Consider the following 27,100-nt stretch of genomic DNA (forward strand, 5'->3'; position numbering starts at 1 on the left):
GTGAATGAAAGAAAACGGAGAGAGGAAGAGAGGATCAGAGATCACGTTTCCAGGTTTGCCTTTTTAGGAACCACAAGAGTACTTACTATAGCAGACGCACTAGCAGGACCAGGGTCTCACAGATGGTGGTTAGCTCTGGTCATGGTCTGCCAATAAGGAAGCTCTGCTTGTCTACCCAGCTACAGGGGAAACCCTCAGGAAAGGAAGAAATGGTATATATGGATGGAAACACATGAGCAAGAGAAATCTTATCCATGCAATAACTCTGTCCTTTCTTAGGAATAAAGAATGCAATGATCAAGATAATTCATGTTTGAGACCTTTGCCTCTGTGTTCACCATCGACAAAGAAACCTTAAATTTTAAAGTTAGTGTACCATGTGATTGGACCCCCACAGGGAGAGGTTCAAGGACTGCCAGACCTCCTCCCTCTTGGCTGCAGAATATGTTGGTCACCCAGCTCTGGAATGCTCTCCCTTTAGAGGCTGATTCAACATCACTGGGCTTCTGTGGACACAGCGACTAGGAGAGGAACCGAGTCATCACCGGCAGCAGAAGCTGGGGGTCAAAGGTCACTGACTGATCAACCTGTCATTTGTCAATAAGCAGCTATCTGGATACATCAGCTGCTGCTAACCATGGCCTGCCAAGATATCCATCATTGCCCACAGGCATTGGCAGTGGAGAAATCCTTTTCCTTTTCCTCTTCTTGATCATGTCACAGAAGAGGCAAATGCAGTTCCTGACAACATAATGTTAGTTTCCTAGAGACGTGCCTCTGTGAATGTTCAGCCAGTTACTTGGGGCTTCAAATGCATGGATTTTCTCACTGCAAAAGCAATAGCTGGGCTTAAGGACGATGGAGGCTTCACACAGTGCTGAGATACACAATTCTGCCTTCAGTTGTGCTCATGTTCACCATCCCCCTCTGAGTCAGGAAAAGAAAAATTGTTTGGGAGAACCATTTTCATTTCACTTTTAAAGAAAACCAAATGGGACTGTTCTCTCATGTCTCTCTTAAGCTCCAGTGACACCTTTTTCTGGAGCTAGATTCAACATCTGTGATTCTTTGAGTAGAGCCAGAAGTCAAGGTAGCCTTGCCACACAATAAGCCTGTTTGTCTCTCTCTGAGTTGTCACCTTGGCAACAACTTCATGAAGCCCCTGCTGGATCTAAAATTCTAGATCTCCCACTATATCTGCTATAATCCTCCTTTTTTATTGATGGACTACCTCATCTGCACATTCAATTTGTCAAAGAACACTTATTCTGAGTTGCCACAGGCTTTATATATCAGACGAGACTGGGAGGAAGCAGTAAGTAAACAATTATAATACAAACATGCCAAATGCCCTGGGAGGAATTACACACAGAATACACTGACTAGGGATGTCTGAATCAGCCCAGGAGATGACAGAGGGTTAGGCAAGCACTCCCAAAGGAGTGAAGTCTTAAAGGGGTCATAGAGCCAGGTAAGAAGTGATGAGGAGACAGTGAGACAGACATGCAATGAGAATAGCAGGAATTGAAGGAAAAAAGAGCATGACATGCAAAACTGCAAATAGCTGGGTAGGCTGAGACAGTCTGTGTGAGGGTGGGAGGAGAGGCAGGAGACAGGCTGTACAGACAGAAGGGAGCCACAAGTTCTTATGCCTTTCTCTGAACTTTCTCCTGAAGGCAAACAGTAGCCACGAATCCTCTGAGGAAGGGGCAGGACCACATCAGACTCATGGTAATGGTGTGGAAGGTGGCTACAGGTGGGGAAGGAAGAGCCAGACAGAGAAGAGAACCTAAAAAAGGTGCAGCTACGGTGATGGCAGTGGAGATGGGTAAGACACGAAGGATCTGTGAGATAAACAGGAGCTGGTATTGACAGCTGATTGGTTCCATGGGGGAGGTGAGGGAAAGGAAGGAATCCAGGAAGATTCCCATGTTTTTGGCTCAGTGGATGGATGGTTGGGTGGGGTATACCAAATGAGATGAGAAAATCACAGTATGAGGCAACCTGAACAGAGAAAGAGGAAAAGAGTGGGACTCCATTTCTGCCATTTGCTTTCAGATGCACATGGACCAATGTAAGGTGGCAGGGAGATGTGTGGTCCCAGGTAAGTAGACAGAATACAGGGGACATTAAAAGAGAATGGGCAGAGCTGCTAAGCAGCCAGTTTGCTTCTATCTTCATTGGCAAGAAGACGGGTCTTCAAATTAGAAATGGCAGAACAAACATAATAAAGAGAAAATTGAAGTCCCAAATAGTGAAATGAAAGAAAGAGAGTATCCAGTCAATTTAAATGATTTCAAGTCTCCTGCTCAGATGAGTTACACAACAAGCCTGCTGAAAGAAATTGCAGATGTAAGCTCAGAGACACGATTGGTAATCTTCAAGAAATTGTGGAGACTATAAAACAAGAGGAGGACAACTTTTTTAAAGTACAGAGGAAAAGATTGTAATGGGAAATATTCAGATAAGTTTCACACCATTTATGACAAGGATTCTAGAATGACTTATTAAATAGGTGGCTTACGATTACTTTAGTTAATGCATGCAGCCGAGAAAAAGGAAGAAAGAAGTTTATCTGCACTTCTATTTTGTCCAGACTGATGTGGCTCAGCTCCTTCCCCTTCTGAAGCACAATGTGAGCTCTCGGGCCTGCAGGACAAATTCACAGCTTCTCGATCTGTGATTTGTTGCCCAGAGTACTCAGCCTGTACACGACCCTTTATGAAAAGAGGTTGACAATTTAAATGAAGAAATTAACAGTCTGAATTCTCCAAGAAATTCAGCATCAATTGTCAGTATACCTCAGGAATCGACAAGCAGACTTAACTTCTGTACTTATTAGCCTGAACATCAATAAACCTTTGCCTATTAGAATCCTACTACCTTATTTTTTGTGCTATTTATTTCTTTACAAATACTAATTTTAAAATGAGAACAAGAAACAGTAAGGCAATTGGGAACATTTCCCCCAAAGATGGGCACAATAAAGGACAGAAATGGTAAAGATTTAGTAGACACTGAAGAGATCAAGAAGAGATGGAAAGAATACATGGAAGAACTGTACAAAAAAGATCTTAATGAAACAGATTACTATGATGGTGTGGTCAGTCACCCAGAGCCAGACATTCTGGAGTGTGAAGTCAAGTGGGCCTTAGGAAGCACTGCTGTTAATAAAGCTAGTGAATATGACAGAATTCCAGTAAAACTATTCAAAACCCCAAAGGATGATGCCATCAAAGTGCTGCATTCAAAATGTCAGCAAATCTGGAAGACTCTGCAGCGGCCAGAGGACTGGAAAAGGTCAATCAATCCTTATCCCAATTCCCAAGAAGGGTAGTACTACAGAATGTGCTAACCATTGGACAACTGCACTCATCTCCCACGCTAGTAAGGTCATGTTTAAAATCTTGCATGCTAGGCTTCAGTATTATGCAAACCGAGAACTTCCAGATGTCCAAGCTGGGTTTAGAAAAGGAAGAGGGAGCAGAGATCAAATTGCCAACATTTGCTAGATCATAGAGAAAGCAAGGGAATTTCACAAAAATATCTTCCTCTGTTTCACTGACTAGGCTAAAGCCTCTGACTGTATGGAACATAACAAACTGTGAAACACTCTTAAAGAGATGGAAATACCAGAACATCTTACCTGTCTCCTGATAAACCTGTATGTGGGTCAAGAAGCAACAGTTGGAACCCTGTATGGAACAACTGATTGGTTCAAGGTTGAAAAAGGAATACCACAGGGGTGTCTGCTGTCAGCCCGTTTGTTTAACCTATAAGCTGAGCACTTATGAGATATGCCAGACTGGATGAGTTACAAGCTGGGATCAAGACAGGCAGGAGAAATATCAAACACCTCAGATATGCAGATGATACCACTCTAATGGCAGAAAGCAAAGAGGAACTAAAGAGCCTCTTGATGAGGGTAAAGGTAGAGAGTGAAAGAGTCGGCTTAAAACTAAATATTAAAAAAAAAGAGGGGAGGCATTTGGCCCCATAACTTCATGCTAAATAGAAGGGGAAAAGGTGGAAATAGTGACAGATTTCCTCTTCTTGGACTCTGAAATCACTGCGAATGGTGACTGCAGCCATGAAATCAGAAGGCAACTGATTCACGGCAAGAAAGCTATGACAAACCTAGATAGTGTGTTGAAAAGCAGAGACATTACTCTGATGACAAAGATCTGTACAGTCAAGGCTATGATCTTCCCAGTGGCCATGTATGGTTGTGTGAGCTGGACAGTCAAGAAGGCAGAGTGCCAAAGAATTAATGCCTTTGAACTGTGGTGTTGGAGAAGACTCCTGAGTCTCCTGGACAGCAAGGAGATCAAGCCAGTCAATATTAAGGGAAATCAGCCCTAAATACTCATTGGAAGGACTGATGGTAAAGCTGAAGCTCCAGTATTTTGGTTATCTGATGTGAACGGCAGAATTGCTGGAAAAGTCCCTGATGCTGGGAAAGATTGAGGGCAGAAGGAGAAGAGGGAGCCAGAGGGTGAGATGGTTGGATGGCAACACTGATGCAATGAACATGAGCTTGGGCAAACTTTGAGAGATGTGAGGGACAGGGAGGCCTGGCATGCTGCAGTCCATGGGGTCACAAAGAGTCAGACAACTGAGGGAACGAATTTTTTGTGCCATTTCTTTTGTTACAAATTCTAACTTTAAAATAAAATGAGAACAGGAAACAATAAGGCAACTGTGGTGGAGAACAATGAGGGGGGGAAGGCAGTCAAGTCTCACCAATATCACCTCTGGCAGGTTAAGATACAATGTAAAATATTCTTATGTTTATATATATATTATGTTTTATATATATTAATATTGTGTGTGTGTATATACATATACACACACACACACAACATTAATCTTCAAGAGACCTCTTAGAACTTTGAAAAAGAAAAAAGGGAAGCCTATTCAAGATCCAGATGGCACTTGAACTGAAGTATATCCTCTGGGGGATGTCACCGGTCTTAAATTTTAAAATCACATAATCCTACAAATCAAGCAATATTGGATTCAAGTTCCCTTCTTAAGGCAAACCAAAACAAAATGAAAACAACAACCAAAAGTCCAGACATGAAGATTATTAAAAAGATCTTTTAGTACCAGGTTTCATATTCAAATCTGTTTGGTTCATATATAAAGTCATTTACTAGAGTTGAAAAAGAGTTTTGATTCCATATCGCCTCTTTTGACATTATCCTGTAAGTCCCTAACCAGAACAAACGGAGACATAAGTCAGAGGTAAGCTGTATCCAGGTAGAGACCTGGTCCTTTCCCTCTACAAATTGCATTTTATTCCCTCCACAAGTCTAATTTTGGTGCATGTCACCACCAGAAAATCCAAACAAGCATCTTGTATTTGTCCCTCCATTTCTACCCCCTCCTCTCAACATTTAGAAGAAAGAACAGAAGAGGATCTTCACTGAAGTTACCGGGATCACCAACATACCAAAACACAATTTGCACATGTGTCTTCCATTTAAAAGTAATAAATGAAAGGGAATCTTCTTACCGTATTGACCCAATCATGTAGGGCTGGGCCAGCTGAACCACAATCGCGCCACTTCCTAGCTGATGACACGTATAACCAGAATCCCAGTCATAGTTCTTAGTGTCCCCGTTCAGCAAGGCATTTCGGCTCCGACTGACTCCTTCAATCACACTGGCACAATCAGCGATTGTTGCAACATTCTCCATGGGAACTGTGGATCCAACACAAGACTCAGCATCAAGAAGCCAAATATATCCCAATAGTTTGCTACAAACAAAATTAATTAATTACTATCAATGATAAAATAAAAATTAGAGCATCCTGACTACCTCAAGATATGAACACATTTAAAACACATGCCAAACAGTTTTTTAAAAAGTTGAACCCAAGGCTGAAACAAACCAAATCATATGCAACAATTAACTCTAAATAATTTTATTATAAAGAAACATGATACCCTATAAAATATAGAATGGATACATACACTGCAAAATATTACTACAATGGGAAACCACACAGTGGTTGAGATGAATAAACTGCAGCTATATCCAAATGGATGAATCAAAAAGCAATGCTGAGTGAAATAAGCAAGGCGCAGAAAAACACAGTGTAGGATTTCATTTACACAAAGTTTTTTAAAATGGCAAAACTAAAAATACAACATGTTTAGGGGTACATATATAAATGTAAAATAAAAAGGAAATCCAGGGAATTATTACACAAAATTTACGCTCACTGGTATGCAAAAGAGGAATATAAAATCTTGGAAGGACCCCTACTAATGTGTCTAAACATTAATTGATTTCATTTCCAAGATGAAATCTTGGAAGGGCTTCAACTTCTGGTCCTATTCTATTCTCAAGTGAGGCAACATGTACACAGGCGCTTGTTTTATTAGTATTCTCTAAACTATACATGTTTATTGTTGTTCAGTCACTAAGTCATGTCCAACTCTTTGCAACCCTATGGACTGCAGCACGCCAGTCTTCCCTGTCCTTCAGTATATCCTGGAGTTTGCTCAAACTCATGTCCATTGAGTCGGTGATGCCATCCAACCATCGCATCCTCTGTCATCCCCTTCTCTTCCTGCCTTCAGTCTTTCCCAAAATCGGGGTCTTTTCCAGTGAGCTGGCTATTTGCATCAGGAGGCCAAAATATTGGAGCTTCAGCTTCAGCATCAGTCCTTCCAATGAATATACAGGGTTGATTTCCTTTAGGATTGACTGGTGTGATCTCCCTGCATCACAATTTGAAAGCATCAATTTTCTGTTGTTCAGCTTGGTCCAGTTCTCACATCCATATATGACTACTGGAAAAAAACATAGCTCTGACTATACGGACCATATGGTGACTACAGCCAGGAAATTAAAAGATTCTTACTCCTTGTAAGGAAAGTTATGGCCAATCTAGACAGCAGATTAAAAAGCAGAGACATTACTTTGCCAACAAAGGTCCGTCTAGTCAAGGCTATGGTTTTTTCAGTAGTCATGTATGGATGTGAGAGTTGGACTATAAAGAAAGCTGAGCGCAGAACAATTGATGCTTTTGAACTATGGTGTTGGAGAAGACTCTTGAGAGTCCCTTGGACTGCAAGGAGATCCAACCAGTCCATCCCAAAGGAGATCCAGTCCTGGGTGTTCACTGGAAGGACTGATACTGAAGCTGAAACTCCAATACTTTGGCCACCTGATGCGAAGAGCTGACTCATTTGAAAAGACCCTGATGCTGGGAAAGATTGAAGGCAGGAGAAGAAGGGGATGACAGAGGATGAGGTGGTTGGATGCCATCACCAACTCAATGGACATGAGTGTGGGTAAACGCTGGGAGTTGGTGATGGACAGGGAGGCCTGGCGTGCTGCAGTCCACAGGGTGGTAAAGAGTTGGACACAACTGAGCAACTGAACTGAACTGAACTGATATGGACCACTGTGGGAAAGTGACATCTCTGCATTTCAATACACTGTGTCTAGGTTTGTCATAGCTTTTCTTTCAAGGGAGAAGTATCTTTTACTTACATGACTTCAGTAACCACCTACAGTGATTCTGGAGCCAAGAAAATAGTCTGTCACTGTTTCCATTTTTTCCCCATCTGTTTGCCATGAAGCGTTGGGACTGGATGCCATGATCTTAGTTTTTTGAATGTTGAATTTTAAGCCAGCTTTTTCACTCTCCTCTTTCACCCATATCAAGAGGCTCTTTAGTTCCTCTTCACTTTCTGCTATTAGAGCGGCATCATCTGCATATCTGATGTTGTTGATATTTCTCCTGGCAATCTTGACTCTCATTTGTGATCATCCAGCCTGGCATTTTGCATGATGTACTCTGCATATGAGTTAAATAATTAAGATGACAATATATAGCCTTGACGTACTTTGTTCCCAATTTTCCCAACCAGTTTGTTGTTCCATGTCCAGTTCTAACTGTTGCTTCTTGACCTGCATACAGGTTTCTCAGGAGACAGGTAAGGTGGTTTGGTATTCCCATTTCTTTAAGAATTTTCCACAGTTTGTTGTGATCTACACAGTCAAAGGCTGTAGCATAGTCAATGAAGCAGAAGTTTCTCTGGAATTCTCTTGCTTTCTCTATGATCCAACAGATGTTGTGATCTCTGGTTTCTCTGCCTCCTCTGAACCCAGCTTGTACATCTGGAAGTTCTTAATTCAAGTACTCCTGAAGCCTAGCTTGAAGGATTTTTAGCCTAGTATTACCTTGCTAGGATGTGAAATAAGCACAGTTGTACAATAATTTGAACATTTTTTAGCATTGCCTTTCTTAGGGACTGGAATGAAAACTGATATTTTCCAGTCCTGTGACCACTGCTGAGTTTTTAAAAAATTTGCTGACATGTTGAATGCAGCACTTTAACAGCACCATCTTTTAGGATTTTAAATAGCTCAGCTGAAATTTCATCACTTCCACTAGCTTTGTTCATAGTAGTGCTTTCTAAGGTCCACTTGACTTTACACTCCAGGATGACTGGCTCTAGGTGAATGACCACATCATTGTGGTTACCTGGATCATTAAGAAATTTTTTGTACAACTCTTCTTGCCACCTCTCCTTAATCTTTTCTGCTTTTGTTAAGGCCTTATCATTTCTGTTCTTTATCTTGCCCATCCTTGCACGAAATGTTCCCTTGATACCTCCAATTTTTTTGAAGAGATGTCTAGTCTTTTCCATTCCATTATTCTCTTTTATTTCTTTGCATTGTTCACTGAAGAAGAACTTCTTTTCTCTTCTTGTTGTTCTCTGGAACTCTGTATTGGTACATCTTTCCCTTTGTCCTTTGCCTTTGGCTTCTCTTCTTTCCTCAGCTATTTTGTAAAGCTTCCTCAGACAACCACTTTGGACTTCTCATATTTCTTTTACTTGGGGATGGTTTTGGTCACTGCCTCCTGTACAATGTTAGGGACCTCTGTCCATAGTTCTTTAGGCACCCTATCTACCAGATGTAATCCCTTGAAGCTATTCCTCACCTCCACTGTTATAATCAGCAGGGATCTGATTTAGGTCATAGCTGAATGGCCTAGTGGTTTTCCCTACTTTCTTCGACTTAAGCCTGAATTTTGCAAAAAGGAGCTCCTGATCTGAGCTCCACAGTCAGCTCCAGGTCTTATTTTTGCTGACTGTATAGAGCTTCTCCATCTTCAGCTGCAAAGACTATAATCAATCTGATTTGGGTATTGACCATTTGGTGATATCCTTGTGTAGAGTTGTTCTCTTGTGTTGTTGAAAAAGGGTGTTTGCTATGACCAGTGTGTTGCCTTGACAAAATTCTGTTAGCCTTTGCCCTGCTTCATTTTGTACTCTAAGGTCAAACTTGCCTGTTACACACCAGGTATCTCTTGATTTCTTACTTTTGCATTCTAATCCCCTATGATAAAAAGAACATCTCTTTTTTGGTGTTAGTTCTAGAAGGTCTTGTAGGGCTTCATAGAACCAGTCAACTTCAGCTTCTTCAGCATCAGTGGTTGGAACACAGTCTTGGATTACTCTGATGTTGAATGGTTTGCCTTGGAAATGAACCAAGATCATTCTGCTGTTTTTGAGGTTGCATTCAAGTACTGCATTTTTGACTCCTTTGCTGACTATGAGAGCTACTCCATTTCGTCTAAGGGATTCTTGCCCACAGTACTAGTAGATATAATGGTCATCTGAATTAAATTCGCCTGTTCTCATTCATTTTAATTCACTGATTCCTAAGATGTCTACATTCAATCTTGCCATCTCCTGCATGACTACATCTAATTTACCTTGATTCATGGATCTAACATTCCAGGTTCCTGTGCAATATTGTTGTTTACAGCATCAGACTTTCACCTTCAGACACATCCACAACTGGGCATCGTTTCTGTTTTGGCCCAGCCCTCTTCTTGGAGCTATTTCTCTGCTTTTGCCCAGTAGCATATTGGACACATTCTGACCGAGGGGGTTCATCTTCCAGTATCATATCTTTTTGTTTTTTCATACTGTTCATGGAGTTCTTAAGGCAAGAATACTGAAGTGGTTTGCCATTCCCTTCTCCAATGGACCACATTTTTGTCACAACTCTCCACCATGACCCATCCATGTTGGGTGGCCCTGCATAGCATGGCTTATAGCTTCCTTGAGTTACATAAGCCCCTTCACTACGACAAGGCTATGATCCATGTGATCATTTTGGTTAGCTTTCTATGACTGTGGTTTTTGTTCTGGAGGCTGTGGGACTGTAGTTCTTACTTTGTCTATCTGTCCTCTGATGGATGAGGACAAGAGGCTTATGCAAGCTTCCTGATGGGAGGGACTGGCTGTGGGGAATATTGGGTCTTACTCTGGCTGGCAGAGCCATACTCAGTAAATCCAACTGTCTGCTGATGGGTGGGGCTGTGCTCCCTCCCTGTTAGTTGTCTGGCCTGAGACAACCCAGCCCTGGCACTGTGGGAGGGCTAATGGTGACCTCCAGGGGACTTAGGCCAACACGCACCTCCCAGGACTGGGGCTGCCAGTGCCCTGTCTCCACAGCAGGCCACTGTCGACCCACACCTCCACAGGAGACTTTCAAACATCCACAGGTAGGTATGGCTCAGTCTCCTGTGGGGTCCCTGTCCCGTTCCCCCGGGCCCTGGTCCATACAAGGTTTTCTGTGTGCCCTCCAAGAGTCTCTGTTTTCCCCAGTTCTGTGGAAGTTCTGTAATCAAATCCCACTGGAATCTTCAACATCAGATTCCCTGGGGATTCCCAGTCCCTTTGCCGGATCCCCATGTTGGGAAGTTCTGAAGTGGGGCCTAGAACCTGTATATATTTATTTCACTTAATAAATGTAGCACATTTGTTTAAAGAAGCATGATATATATATATATATTTTTTTTTCCAGTATTTTAGAATTCATAAAGTGGGAAAACAACCCAGAACATGGAACCAATCCCTTGTCAGAATATACAGTTATCTTCAGCCATGATGCATTTCCCTTGTTTGCTTACTATCCTGAGCATTTCAACACATATGCTCATCTCTTTGTTCAAGAACTGCTGCATTTTGAAACATCAGTTCTGTTTTGATTTCATGTCTCTATATCTGCTTCAAGTCTACATCAACCTGTTCATTTATAAAAGTCTAGGTTTTCCACAAAATGATAGCTGTTCAAAAATGATGTAGATTCTGTAAACACTGAGAAGAGAACGATGAAGAATGAAGAGTCTTTTAAGTCCACTGGAACCTTTTTGTGCATTTACTAGTGCTGGAATTTTCTTCAGATATTTAACGTATTTAACCAAAATCTACAATTAACCTTAGCTACTTGCATTCAAGCTATGTAGCTTACTTTATGTAATTTTAAAATAGATGGAAAAAAAAAAGACAATTGTTTATTAGATATACACTGTACTTTTTAGTATATTATACTCTTTGCAAAGAGAGAGGGTGAACAGTACTACTATCATGCCAAAACATTTCTAACTGCATAATGATAGGGAGTAAATCCTCCTCCATGTCTCTTCTAAGCAATGCATACACTTTCCAAAGTTGGGCATGCCTGTTCTGGAGCCTTCATCTCATACACCTTCACTGCTTGCTATACTCTCTGCAGATGGGGACAACCATCCACAGACAAAGAAGAGGGAAAGGGAAGAAAGGAGTGATAGAGGATGGGTTTCCTGGCCATGAATCCCTTGAGAATGAAGCTTAACTCCAAAGCAACACGCAAAAACGCTGGTGAAATAACCTGTGAGGATGGTTTCCTAGCAGAGAGGGGCTTAGAGAAAAGCCCCCATCTGACTCTGAAAGGAGAAGAAATAAAGGACTATATTTAGATACTTAGTAACAATACCTCCACCTCATGGGAGAAAGAAGTATTCTGTGGTTTGGAAGAGAGAACTAAAGGAAGTGGCACAGATGCACAGTAAGCTGAGCTGAGACATGAAATCACACTGTGGGTAGCTCAGGCTGCAGTAACAAGACAGCTTCCATTCTTCCAGTTGCTTAAACAGCACACATTAACTTTTCACCCACAATATCATCACACAAGTGATGATCAGCAAGGTGGCTCTCAGCACTGCATTACACAGGGAACCTAGAGACGGAAGCTTTGCACTGATTTTTTTTTTTTGGTGCTTCTTCAATCACAGCAGCAGTGAGAAGAGAGTGAACTGGGCAGTGGCTCTTAAAACTCCTCCCCCAAAGCAACACACATCACTTTGCTCACATTTTGTTCACTAAGGCAAGTCACTGAGCCTTAACTAACTTCAAAGCGGGTGGGAGAGAACTAACTTGCTGTGTGCGCAGAAGAAGAAAGGGAATGTGTGGTCAACAATATTGACATGTACCATAAACAGTAAACCAGGATGCAGGAGCATTCAATAGAGAGATAAATCTAGTTCACTGGTATAAAGTATATACAATATTTCTATGTATAAATATACCAAAGGAACATTCAGATTGTTACCATTGTTTTCTTTGTGATTACAAACAAAGGTGTCTTCTTGTATACACGGGTCAGAGTTTCTTCAAGGAATACATAAGACATATACATGTATATATTTACACACACACACCCCCGCAAAAATGGAATTGTACTTGTGGCTATGAGTTACCTCACTGGCAGGATGTCAGCCCTTTCTTGGTTAATGTATTGAGCTGAAATATTTAATCTTTTCCTCTATGTGATTTGTGCTTTCCCTTTCATGTTTATAAATTCTTTCCTACCCCAAATTTATAAAGATATCGTCCTATATTTTCTCCTAAAAGTTTTCAAATTTTGCTTTTCATGTTTGGTTCTTTAATCTATTTAGGATTTATTTTTGGTATGCTATGAGATACGGATCTACTTTCATCTTTTATTCATAACGTTAGCCGATTTCCCCAGCACCATTTAATGAACAGTTCATCCTTTTCCCCACTAATTTACGTTACTTTAGGCATATGTAAGGTTTTCATAATATCTGAATCTCTTCTTAAGGTCTGTACTCCGTTTCCTTAATCTGCCTAGCCTTGTGCCTTTACCATGCTGTTTTAATGACTATAATTCTACAGTATCATAAAATCTGACAAAATGAATACTTCTCATTCCCCTTCTTATTTCCTTCAAAATTAACCTCAGCCTTGGTTCCTTCAGGAAAATTTTTCATTTTGTTTAAGTTTTCAAATATAGCAGCATGAAACTCTTCACAGTATGTTCTCATGATCATTCCAAGTATTTCATTTGTTCCTTTTCTTTCTTACTTGATCAGTTCTATACATGTTACTAGTGTTTTCAAGAAATCAGTTTTTTATTTTGTTGATTCTTTATTTCATACTTCACTAAGTCAGTTCTTTTTTATTATTTCTTCCTTCTGTTCCTTTGGATTTATTTTTTCCAAATATTTGAAGCATATGCTTAACTCATTATTTTTTTTCTTTTTTTCTGATAAATACATTTAAAGCTAATCTTCTACCTCTAAGTCCAGCTTTATCTTTAAGTTTTGATATAGTGTTTTGAACAGTATTAGTCAGGTATGGTGTAGAATGTCCCTCCATCTGGGTGTTTTCTGATTCAAAGTGTTTTAAAAGCTGATTGCATCTAAGTATTTTCTAATTTCCATTAGGAGTTTTCTTTAATTCATAAATTATTCATAAGAAGGCTTTTTAAACTTTTCAAATTAATTACATTGCAATATGGATAAAAAAAAGTATATTCTGTTTCACACAGAGTCATTGGAAAATCTGACGAGATGTGCTTTTTTGTGGTCCAGTACGTGGTTCTTATTAATATTTTACATGTGCCTGAAGAGAATGTGTATTCTCTAATTTGGGAGATGTATGGTTCTATATAGATCTACTATATCAAACTTTTTGTGCTGTTCACATCACTTATATGCTTACTAATTAATGGGAGAGGTTTATTTAAATTTTCCACTATGACTATAGATCTGTCAATTTCTCCTTGTAATTCTGTCAGTTTTTGCTTTATATATTTTGAGGCCACGTCACTTCACGTGTATCATTTTAAAATTATATCCAACTGGTAGACTGAACCTTTCATCATGGTGCACTGTCATTCTTTATTTCGAGTAATGCCTTTGCCCTAAAATCCACATCATCTGTTGTCAAATAAATATAGCATCTTCATTTTGGCTACTATATCCTTAGCATCACTCTTCTCTTTTTCTGATCTCTTGTGAATAACATATAACTAGATTTTTGAAAAATTCAGTGTCCTTTGTCTTTTAACTGGCAGATTTATATGACATATTAATTGCTATTACCAAGGTGTATACTAACTCACTTTTACTTCTACTTAACAAGACTTTTCCTTTGCTGCTTCCCTCACCTCTCTGTCTGCTCTGTTCCTATTTTCTAATGGATTGAAATTCCTTCATTCTATTTCTATGTGGTTTTTTTTTTTAGTCACTAAGTGACATATATATTCAAGGGCTTAGGCCTGGTAGACACATAGCTTGAAGAACTATGGACAGAGGTTCCGAACACTATAAGGAGGCAGTGACCAAAACCATCCCCAAGAAAAAGAAATGGGAAAAGGCAAAGTGGTTGTCTGAGGAGGCTTTACAAACAGCTGAGAAAAGAAGAGAAGCGAAAAGCAAGGGAGGAAAAGGGAAAGATATACCCAACTAAATGTGGAATTCCAGAGAACAACAAGGAGAGATAAGAAGGCCTTCTTTGATAAACAATGCAAATAAGTAGAGGAAAACAAGAGAATGGGAAAGGCAAGAGATCTCTTCAGGAAAACTGGAAATATCAAGGGAACATTTCATACAAGGATGGGCACGATAAAGGACAGAAACGGTAAGGACCTAACAGAAGCAGAAAAGATTAAGAAGAGGTGGCAAAAATACACAGAACAACTATACACAAAAGATCTTAATGACCCAGGTAAGCACAGCGGTGCTGTCACTCTCACAGAGCCAGACATCCTGGAGTACGAAGTCAAGTGGGCCTCAGAAAGCATTACTACAAACAAAGCTGGTGGAAGCGACGGAATTCCAGCTGAGCTATTTAAGAATCCTAAAAGATGATGCTGTTCAAGTGCTGCATTCTGTCTCTATTCTTTTACTAAATTTTAGATATGCAGGCCAGACTTAAAAATGACTAAAACTAAAAATCACATGTTCCCTTCTCCTGAACAATATAAAAGATATTAACACATTTTCATACAAATCATCTGCCTCTTAGCTTGTTATTCTTACCTAACCTAACCTTACCTATTCTTATATAGTCAAAACTTACTTATTCACATTCATCAATTTATTCAATCCTAACCCTCCTTTCTTCCTGGTTCAACTTCTTCTAAGACACATCCATCAGCAAAGTCTTTGTTTGAAAGTATATTTTGCCACCACTCTTGAGAAACAGTTTAGTAGGATATAGAACTCTAAGTGGAAAGCTGTTTCTCCTCAGCACTCTGAGGATCCTTCTGCACAGTCTTCGGCTTCTGCTGTCATGTCCGTTACAGTCTGCTGTCCCTCTAACAGATGTAATTGTTTTCTCTACAGTTAATTTTAAGGTTTTCTTTGTGATCTTGGTGTTTTGCGATTTATGTTATGCATGCATACGTGCTCTGTCACTTCAGTTATATATGACTCTTTGCAACCCCATGGATTGTACCCTGCTAGACTCCTCTGTCCGTGGGATTATCCTAGCAAGAATACTACAGTGGGTTGCCATTTCGGCCTCCAGGGGGTCTCCCCAATCCAGGGATTGAACCCATGTCTCCTGTGGTTCCTGCAGGATTCTCTACCTCTCAGTCACCTGGGAAGCCCCACACTGTACCTATATGTAGACTAAATTTATCCTGTTCAGGACTGAATATGAGCATTTATGGCTTTATCCAGTCTGGAACGTTTTTAACCACTGATCCTGTGAGTACTGATTCTCCCTCATTTCCTGTTTTCCCCTTTTCTAGAATTCCCATTAGACCTCTGTTGGGACTTCCCATTCTATTCTCTTTCTTAACCTTCCTTTCATTTTTTCCCTCTTTACTTCTTTACTGGGAAATTTATTAAAATTACTATTTGTGTTCACTACTTTTCTCCAGGTGTGTTCTATCTACTATTCAACCTGTCCACTGAGTTTTAAAATTTTACTATCAAACAAAAACGACCCAGAATTGAAAATAAGTGAACTGTAGCCCTGCATATCAGAAAGGGTCAATCTTACAAAGAAAGTTGGTTAAGAAAAGCAAGTCAGAAAAACACAAAGGGTATAATTCTATTTCTGTTGTTTAGTGATAGATACCTAGTGAATCTCACCTATGTGGTAAGATTAGAAAGGAGAGCTAGGGAGTAGTAAACACAAATTCAGATGAATGGTGACCTCTGGATAGGAAGACAGCAGGGATGCAACTGGGGGAGGAACACACAAAGGACTTTAAAAGTTTGCTAGTGCTGGGACTTCCCTTGTGGCCCAGTGGGCATGGATTCGACTCCTGGTTAGGGAGCTAAGATCCCATAAGCCTCTCAGCCAAAAAAACAAAATATAAAACAGAAGCAGTATTATAATAAATGAATTCAATAAAGACTTTAAAAGTGGCCCACATCAAACAACAACAACAACAAAAAGATTTGGTAATGTTCTGTTTCTCCAGCTGGTGAGCATGCACGTGTTCTTGCTCTCCAAACTTTATAGATATGTTCTTTATGTTCTTTCACAAACATGGAATACTGGTGTTTTTCTTTAATTCCATATATTTTTAACACTTTTTATGAAAACCAGAAAAATGGAAAGCAATTCAAGGGGCCTGAAAGGGTAAACCTTTCAGAATTCTTTAGAATACTGATGTGTTCTATAGTATCAACTAGGTCTTAATAGCTGTCCTTGTTGATTCTCCCCGAGTCTGTCAATTTCCTCCTAAGCTATCTTACTGCTTCACAGTTTTATCCCTAGATAATCTGGTTTTAACTAGTAGTCAATTAGTACAGCAGCATCAGAGATAATCATTAAATCATTAGTGACACGGTTTCAGCTCTTTGGGAAACAAGGCTGGGAAAAGCACTCAGAACTCCTTTTCTAAAGACATATTTATAAATATTTACTAAAGACGATTCTTTCCGTCTTCAATATTTTCTCTAAGCAAAACTGCCCTAGTAATGCTACCCCCTTTGACCTTCTGGAATCTTAAGGTTGTCTAATATATGCTACATTAAAGAACTTTGCCTTCTTAACAAAAAATCTTACATCTGTGTGCTGGAGAAGAGTTCTATGGTTTCCACTTTGGTATTTTTAAAAAAAAATTTTTAAACTCAGTTTATTTATTTTTGACCATACCAGCACATGTGGGATTTTGGTCCCCTGACCAAGAAAGAATCAAATCTGCACCCCTCACATTGGAAGCTCAGAGTCTTAACTACTGGACCACCAGGGATGTCACTCTACTTTGATCTTGACATAATTATTCATTAATACTTCCAGTAAAAGTCTGAATCTACAAAGGGTGCCCAACACAGACACATGGAATATATAATACACTGAGATGAACTGCATTATGAAATCTACCCCAACTCCCAAATTTTCTTTCAAGAAAGTGCTTTTGCTAGAACTCTACTAGTAGCTTGATGAGCAACTGTATTTACTTCATAAGGTAGAAAATCTGAAGACCACCACTTAATTCTTATTCCTATTTTTAAAATAATCAGAAAAATTAACAATATAACAACGAAATGATGCCAAGAGGTGGAAAGAAGAGAGAGTAGGGACTTGGGCACAAAGCCCATGGATAAGGACTTTCTGTAAAGAACCAAGATGAGACCATAGCTTCAGTGCTGTACCCATTCTTCATATCCAAATCAGTACTTCAATCTGATCTAACAGATTGAGCATCTGAGTCTCATAAGGGCAGGAACTTTTCTTTCTTTTCACTTCTGTATTCCCAACTGACAAGAAAGAGGGCCTAGAATATAGTAGGTATTAAATAAATATCTGCCAAATGAATAAATCAGAGCTGGAAAAGCATGCTATGTAGGTTATGGCACTTAACCTTGCTTAACATAGCTCCTTACCAAAAGCTAGAAAATCTAAAAGTTCCTGAATAAAGCAGAAAAAATGCTTTCTTAGGGAAAGTTTTCATAGAAAAATAAAGTATGATCAATCTCTGGGTCTTGACCTAAACATTAAAAAGAAAACAAATATGCCCATTGCAGAGGAGCTGCTTTATAAGCACTATATACACCTCAGCTCTTTCAACTTCTCTTCCCCTAAAAGTTTATCCCACATATAGAAAGTTGGTCACTCATGGTAGACTAAAATATTTTCTGATAGGGAAACTGTTTGGGGGAAAAGAGGGGGAAGAGGAAAAAGGTATATAATAATGTGACTTTTAAAGATTACAGAAGCTCTTGACTATGCCTGATGGTACTGCTGTCTGCTCTAGTCACACTACAGGAGTTCTTACAGAAGAAATGTCCTAAATGTCACTGCTGGGTTTACTAATGTGGGCCACTTCCTTCATTTCAGCAGGAAATAATTCGGTTATTTATTATTCTTCCCAGAAACACAAACCTCAGCCTGCCTAGTTGGACTGCCTAATAATCACTCAATGATTTGAATAAGCTCCATGATCTTTTTTCCTGGGAAAAATTAGAGAATGATTCTAACTGACTGCAACACACAGAAGGTGCCATACTGTTCTCCTTCCCGTAGGGGCCAGGCCACCCCCCATTCGAGTGTTCATTACCATCTTTCACACTCGTCTGATAAATTTATTAAAAACACCATCTGGATGGGACTCAGGTTTGTGCTGTATTTCCAGTCTTCCCGTTCCCTCCCTTGTCCCACTGGAATTTCTGCCCCAATTTGTGTCACTTTGTTTACAAAACTATACTGCCAAAATCCAGTGTCTCGTGTCTGTCTCTTGCCAGTTTTCCTTTGCTATCCTTCAGCTATGTACCTCTTACAATAGCCTGTGCTAGGAGCAAAGGCAAAAGGGAAGTGCCTAGGCAGAAATTACTTTTCCCCTCTGTGCACACAGCAATTCTGCTCAGACAAATTTAATTTGCTGCTTCTGAATGCAAAAATTGCATGTTAACAAAGTGTATACATCTTGCAAGTGTATGAATATTGGGATGACTCAGGCTTGGGGAAAAACTGATCTGAAAACAATTTTACTGTTCTCTGTTGTTACGCAGCACCAGGGGTGGCTAACCGCTGGCCCATAAATTTAATCCAGGAGTAATAAATTTTTTAAAAGGCAGTATTACTTCACTAGGACATGACCTGAGGGCCACCTGTACCAGCAATATTTAAAGATAAGACTGACATGTTATTTAACTATCTCCAGGGATCACCTTTGAGAGATAGGGGGAAAAAACCCACTTGAAGTAGATTTTAAAAGTGAAATGGCACTTACAGAGGACTGTCATCTTCAAAAATAGTGCTTGTGTTGGGCTTCATTCAATGTTTCCCTGGCTATTTTCATTATAAATTGTTTTCTAACAGCACAGCGGTTCACATAGCCATCAAGGGCTTAATGGTCTTAGGCTAGATTCTTCTCTGCTGCTAAGATTTTCAGAGATACAAAATATTTCCTTCAAAAAGCAACTAGGACTATCAACTTAAGGTCACATCTAGATAGTCCCCCCTACAGATCTACACTTTTTTTTTAAGAGGGACTCCCCCCCCAGGGGGCCTATCTCCAAGCCTACATAGGAACTGCTGCTGACCAAGCAAGCTTTCCAACAACTGCAATCCAACCTTCTGTCAACTTACTCTAAAGGAAAAAATACTCACAGCTGTTATGTCTGAACAGCTGTAAAAGAACAATAGCTAATTAGAGCACAAGCCCATCTTTCTTAGAACTATCAAAAAGCTATCAAAATGTATTCACCACTGGTACTAAGTTACATTCATTCCTGGTTTTATCTATCAAGGTGAAAAAAAAGATCGCTTTTCTTGGTGCAGTTGACTATGGAGAACAGTACGGAGGTTTCTCAAAAAACTATAAAAATGGAGCTGTCATATGATCCAGCAATCCCACTCCTGGACATATATCTGGACAAAAATATAATTTAAAAAGATACATGCACCCCTATGTTGACAACCTAAACATCCACCAACAGATCAACAGATAAAGATGTGGTACCATATATACAATGGATTACTACTTAGCCATAAAAAGAAAGGAAATAATGCCAAATATGCAGCAGCATGGATGGAATGAGAGATTATCATACTAAGTAAAGTAAGTCAGAAAGAGAAAGGCAAATACTATATGATATCACTTATATGTGGAATCTAAAATATGACACATGAACTTTTATAAAACAGAAACAGACTCATAGACATAGAGAACAGACTTGTCGCTGCCAGGTGGGCGGGAGGGTGGGAGATGGATGGAGTAGGCATTTCGATTAGCATATGTACACTATTATATATAAGATGGATAAACAACAGGTCCTACTGTATATATAGCACAGGGAATTATATTCAATATCTTGTGATAACCATAATGGAAAAGAATATTTGAAAAGAATGTGTGTGTGTATGTATATATATATATATATATATATATATAACTGAATTATTTTGCTATACAGCAGAAATTCAGTTCAGTTCAATCGCTCAGTGGTATCCGACTCTTTGTGACCCCATGAACCGCAGCACACCAGGCTTCCCTGTCCATCACCAACTCCCAGAGTCCAACCAAACCCATGTCCATTGAGTCGGTGATGCCATCCAGCCATCTCATCCTCTGTCACTCCCTTCTCCTCCTGCCCTCAATCTTTCCCAGCAACAGGGTCTTTTCAAATGAGTCAGCTCTTCGCATCAGGTGGCCAAAGTAGTCTAGTTTCAGCTTCAACATCAGTATTTCCAATGAACACCCAGGACTGATCTCCTTTGGGATGGACTGGTTGGATCTCCTTGCAGTCCAAGGGACTCTCAAGAGTCTTCTCCAACACCACAGTTCAAAAGCATCAATTCTTCGCCACTCAGCTTTCTTTATAGTCCAGCTCTCACATCCACACATGACTACTGGAAAAACCGTAGCCTTGATTAGATGGACCTTTGCTGACAAAGTAATGTCTCTACTTTTTAATATGCTGTCTAGGTTGGTCATAGCTTTCCTTCCAAGGAGTAAGCATCTTTTAATTTCATGGCTGAAGTCATCATCTGCAATGATTTTGGAGCCCCAAAAAATAAAGTCAGTCACTGTTTCCACTGTCTCCCCATCTATTTCCCATGAAGTGATGGGACCAGATGCCATGATCTTAGTTTTCTGAATGTTGAGCTTTAAGCCAACTTTTTCACTCTCCTCTTTCACTTTCATCAAGAGGCTCTTTAGTTACTCTTCATTTTCTGCCATAAGGGTGGTGTCATCTCTGTATCTGAGGTTACTGATATTTCCCCTGGCCATCTTGATTCCAGCTTGTGCTTCTCCCAGCCCAGCGTTTCTCATGATGTACTCTGCATATAAGTTAAATAAGCAGGGTGACAATATACAGCCTTGATGTACTCCTTGTCCTATTTGGAACCAGTCTGTTGTTCCATGTCCAGTTCTAACTGTTGCTTCCTGGCCTGCATAAAGGTTTCTCAAGAGGCAGGTCAGGTGGTCTGGTATTCCCATCTCTTTCAGAATTTTCCACAGTTTATTGTGATCCACGCAGTCAAAGGCTTTGGCACAGTTAATAAAGGAGAAATAGATGTTTTTCTGGAACTCTCTTGCTTTTTTGATGACCCAGCAGATGTTGGCAATTTAATCTCTGGTTCCTCTGCCTTTTCTAAAACCAGCTTGAAGTAAATCAATTATATTTTAATCAAAAAATCATTTTTCAATCACATAGTATATTATATCACATTGGTGAAGAAAAGCCTTTAAACTTTTCTTTTCCCAAATTATCTCCAAGTTCCCAGCTCTGTGGGAAGGCTGCTTCCTAACACAGTTCCAAAGGATTCAGTCACGTCTGTAGGGGAAGAGCATTGGGAAGAAAATAGACCATGCCTTTTGAATGCTGGAGACCCATTACTCACAGCCTCTTTTCTTTCTTCTTTGTTTTCATTTTTGTCTGTTTCAGTTAGTACAATCTCAGTGTTCTCATCATTCCTGTTACAACTCCAATTGTGACATCACCAAAGGTTGCCCAAATAACACCATACTTGAGATTATAAAGACTCTGACAATCATGCTGGGTCCTATTTAGCCAGTGATAAGAAGAGGTTAACACTCTTCCAAACTTTAAGGTTCTCCTTCCTCCCAAAATATGCAGATTTTCAAACTTTAGAAAGCAATAGCTCTGAACATTTCTGAGAACATGGCAGTTTTCCAGAAAACGGAGGTGAGAAATCAGAGGCGGCTGTTCCCAGGGGCAAAGGTGGGATGCAGTAGGCTAGAGGTTCCCAAGTGTGCAGGTTCACCAGGATCAGTGACTTCTCTCTTACACTGAAGGCTTTGAGGCAAAGCATGTTCCAGATCTAACTGCTTAAGAGGTTTACCCTCTTAAGTGTAGTTTTCAAACTCCAGCATTCATGCTGGAGGTTTTAGCTGTGAAAATCTTCAATTCAAAAAGACCTTAAAGGATCAAGCATCACATGAAGCAGGTGCTCTGGGACAACCAGAGGGATGGGGTGGGGAGGGAAGTAGGAGGAGGGGTTCAGGATGGGGGACACATGCGTACCTGTGGCTGATTCATGTCGATGTATGGCAAAAGCCACCACAATATTGTAAAGTAATTATCCTCCAATTAAAATTAATTAATTAAAAAAAAGAATCAAGCATTGGATGTTTAATAGCAGTAACCACTACAGTATATCAGAGAGGGATTCATTCTGTAGGCAAGGCCTTTAAATTTAGGACAAAGGAATTTCCAGATGCCAGAAAAAATAGATTCCAAACAACCAACTCTGTGTTTGAACTAATAGGCAATATCTCAGTGGGGTGATTTTGTTTTCCTTTTCTCTGGAAATAATCTGTCAGAGAAAAAAGATTCTACATCTGTCCCCTACCTCAGGACAAGTTATTCATGCTGACATAGGGAAAAATACCTAACAAGCAAAGAGTCATTGGAATTGGTCTTGCAAGTTTTGGAAACTCTTTCTCAAAACAATTTAAAAGTTATAATGTGAAGGGCATCTTTTTCTATGACTAGTATCATCAGAGTTTTACATGGATTTATTTTTTCTTATGTCCTAAAAGATGTTGAAATTAACAGTTATTTTTGTTCCACACTACTGGCTGGAAGGTCTTGTCATGCCACAACAGTTTTGTGACTCAAGATCAGAGATGTCACCACAGTTAGGGGGGAATATTTCTCATTCATGTTAAGCACAGAAAAAACGATGTGCAAAATGTTTGGTTTTTTTTTTAAAGGTCCGCAAAAGAAGTTGTGGTTTGCAAGGAAATGTTTGTGTTTTTTTCAACTATCATTTTAGCAAAGTAGCATTCTATTCTATTCTCTTTCTAGTCTAAGTATTCTAAGTATTCTCTTTCTATTCTAAGCTGGAGGATGTATCTGGTTCAAACTTTAAGGCAGAATGATTCTAAAATAATGGATAACTCTTGAGTCTTAACATCTTGAATGATGGTCTTTTAAAATGTATCAATAACTATTAAAATTTGCATTTTTACTAACAATAGTTATCAGTGATCTGGCATTTAAACATTAAGGGGAACTCTGTACATTTTACAGAAAATATCCCAATCAGATCTGCGGCAAGTACAATTCCACATTGGCAGAAACTTCCTGCCACAGATTTTGAAGACAGAGAGAAAAATGTGGGAGATCATACCAAATTCTCACATGTTTTAGTTCCCACAAACCATTCTGAATTGAGTTGTGTGAGAAGGAAAGAATCTCTGAGAATCTCAAGGGAGTGAGACTGGAATTTAGAAGAAACATATGGGTAAAGGTGAATCTTAACTTGTGAATACTGAGCTTTCAGAACTGAGACTGTAATCAAACCCTACAGGATGCCTGAGGGAAAACTTGCTCCCTGGGCTCCTCTACTCTTAACCTGAGGGGCCAGCGCAGGGCTGAGCAATCCCCTGGGTCAGACTGAGAATGTGCTTCCCAACAGGTGAACTGGGGGTCTCTGGGGAAATCTGTCTACCTTGCTTCAAAGACTGACAATCAAAGTCTCGCCAGTGACCTGGAATGACTTTACCCATACTCCTAAGTAAAGTAGTTATGAGAGGAAAAGAAAACCTCAGGAAAAAGGACAATTTACACTACCTCTGGAGACCAAAGTTAATCTAGATGGAAGAACCATGTGGTGTTCTCCAGGAAGCTTACAGTGTCTGATGAAAATACACTAAGAAAGAAAGAAAGTGAAGTTGCTCAGTCGTGTCCGACTCTTTGTGACCCCATGGACTGTAGCCTACCAGGCTTCTCTGTCCATGGGATTTTCCAGGCAAGAGTACTGGAGTGGGTTGCCATTTCCTTCTCCAGGGGATCTTCCCAACCCAGGGATCGAACCCAAGTCTCCGGCATGGTAGGCAGACGCTTTTACCGTCTGAGCCACCAGGGAAGATACACTAAAAGGGAAAATACACTAAAAGAAAGCCTAAAAGGCACCTTCTGCTATTACTCTCAATTAATTATTCTTTTAGTGGTTTATACTTAGTGCTTCTGGAAATGAAAAGTGGGTATGAGTATTTTTAAATGGAATTTTATTATGAATATTCTGGGACCTGATAGTTAGGAAGTATCTTGTTTCTGAATTCTAGCTCTCTTTGCATCATGTCTACATACTTTAATTCTGAGAGGGCAAATGTGTGCTACCCTGCCTGCCTTCAGCTCAAGCCCCCAGTGGAAAGCAGGTACCTGAAGTGCTCACCTCAGTTCTGTAAACTGTCTCCCAGGCAATCTCAAGGAGGTTGTTTAACCACCCTGTAACTTGGTTTCTTTACCCATAGAGAAAATAATCCCTTCTCCTCTCTGCCTTCTTATGAACAGTGAAAATATATATCAGATCATATTCATAAAAGCATCTCGAGATTTTCAAATAATCACAATATCCAGGCTTGGTACTTCCTTAGCCATGAAGAGTCAGGCCCTTCCCAACATGGTATGGGTAGGTGGGGCAAGCATTTCAGAAATCTGGGTATTACACAGGAAAGGGAGACTTTTATTCTCATGAGCTACATTGTGATCATAAAAGAACAGGAGGCAGGGGAGGGAAGAACCAATAACAATTCTACTGACCAGTTAAAAACCTATTAGCACCTGCTAGTGTAATATGCTGCTGGCAGTTTCAGAATAACCAAGAAAGCAGTTCCTTCTGGTCGATATTTGCTGGGGACAGCAATTTCTGACCTCCTGAATCAGATCAAGATCATGGGAGCTATTAGAGCAAAGAAGGCTCTTTGCACTAACAGTACAGTAGTTAGGTGTCTCTTTCCATTAAACAAAAGGGTCTGCCCACAACCTGCCTTCTAGGATAGTCACTAATTTGAGGTTTGATGAGTTATCACAATTGAGTGAACAAATGAAAGTGCATTAAAAAAATCACAGACACAAATAGGCTTATAGTTTATCAGTGATATGGACAGTGATAAATGCCTTGTGGGTGCCCTCCTCTTCTTGGGTGAAAGCAGGAGGGGAAGCAGGGGGAGAGGAGAGGAGAGAAAGGTTCCCTACAGTATTTAGATGGTCTTCAAATGTTCATAATTTCCTTAGGGTGTGCTCATTGCCAAGTTGACAGATGTTGCTGAGAAAACCCGTACTATTCTGAAGAAAGGCTAACCTTTCAAGAGTGAGAGAGGGGGAGGGAGGCAGTGTACCAGTTCAGAGAAGAGACGACATTGAACTGGACAGCAAGCTACCCTTAGCAAGCCTGGATGTTTGAAAAGCTGTGATAATACTGCCAAAGAGAACTATCTGGGGAGAAATCTCATTTCACCATCGTTTCCTTTGCTGTGAGTTTAAATTCGTTTTTCAAACTAAATATTCGGTGCCCTAGACAAACCGATAATTATTAATTATAACTTTTTTTAAACCACCAAGACTTGGAGTGCTAAGTTGTACATTCTCCCAAAATTAGTTATGGCCACGCCATTTTATACTCTCTCCTATGCGTCTGCCAACTTTCTTCATTCACTCTTCCTTGCTGTACTTTATACAGAAAGAGAAATGGGTTCCTCAAAGCAGACTGCCAATGAGCTTGCCCCAGACTTCCCTGCTGAGTGCATATATGCATGCTTCTGTTGCCTGATTGGTCCCTGACATTTCCTAAAGAGAGACTTCCAACAGAGAATTGAGAACACGGAGTATTCATTTAAGGAACAAAATGGCGGTTTAGCAAAGCCCCAGTGCTTTTCCTCTAAGTAAGAGGGAAAAGCACACTGGGGCTTCTTTGAGATCTTCAGCCTGTATGTAGGTCAGCCAGGGTGGCCAGGTCAGCATTTGACATGACCAGAGCTGGGGCTGGGGAAGAAGGGGAAAACCGAGTGTGGACCTTCCTTTTCAGGCCGTCCTTTCCAGCACACGTTTTACTGCCTCTGTCCTCTTCCTGAGGAGGACCGTATCTCCTTTTACCTCCGAGACAGTTTCCTTACTTTCCCAACTCTAAACCTCCCACTCAAAAATCCATGTGCCCTTGCTCATTAATGTGACCATTAGTCATTTTTTCCTGTGACCTGATACACCCAATGTTTTTATCAGCTCTGGTAAGGAAAGACACATCTAATGTCTGCTTATGAAAGGTAGATTACCAACCTACCCATTTAAAGATTAACAGTAATGTGCCATAAGGAAAATTATACCTCCAGCATGAAAACCTGCAATTGGGGAACAATTTTACAGGATCACATTCATTTATATCAATTATCTTGTTTATCAAAGACAATGAAATCCAAACTGGTGGTAAAAAGGTACAGAGTGCACTGTGAGGAATAATTAGGTTGTATCCTTCCAAAGGCCGACAGCCATTTACCACTCCACTTTGGGAGGTGATGTTTACAGTGTCTGTTTTATAACTCCCTTCACATTAACTTTCCAATGTCAAAAGCAATTAATTGTTTATTATACAAAATGTCACATATGTAAAATGCTGAGATACAAAAATATTATAACTGATCTACCATAAGAAATCCTGCCTTTTAGATTTAATAGCTTGTTTGTCAGTCTTGGGGTCTCAGCTTAACTGCCATTATGTAGACTGTGGATGCCGGGTAGCCGATGTCTGACAAATAATCTCTGCATGTGCTGCAT

At 40.0% G+C, this 27,100-nt stretch overlaps 1 protein-coding gene across 3 annotated transcripts in view; it reads right to left on the reverse strand.

The window, feature by feature from the left end:
• Positions 1 to 27,100, reverse strand: part of BTBD9 (BTB domain containing 9) — a 406,336-nt gene that overhangs the window by 96,166 nt on the left and 283,070 nt on the right. For all 3 annotated transcript variants that reach the window (XM_061146613.1, XM_061146612.1, XM_061146615.1), the window contains exon 8: positions 5,519 to 5,708. In XM_061146613.1, the coding sequence (XP_061002596.1) occupies positions 5,519 to 5,708 (190 nt within the window). The remainder of the gene's footprint in view (positions 1 to 5,518; positions 5,709 to 27,100) is intronic.

The sequence above is a fragment of the Dama dama genome, chromosome 7 (genome assembly GCF_033118175.1).
Source record: "Dama dama isolate Ldn47 chromosome 7, ASM3311817v1, whole genome shotgun sequence".
NCBI classification, from domain to species: domain Eukaryota; kingdom Metazoa; phylum Chordata; class Mammalia; order Artiodactyla; family Cervidae; genus Dama; species Dama dama.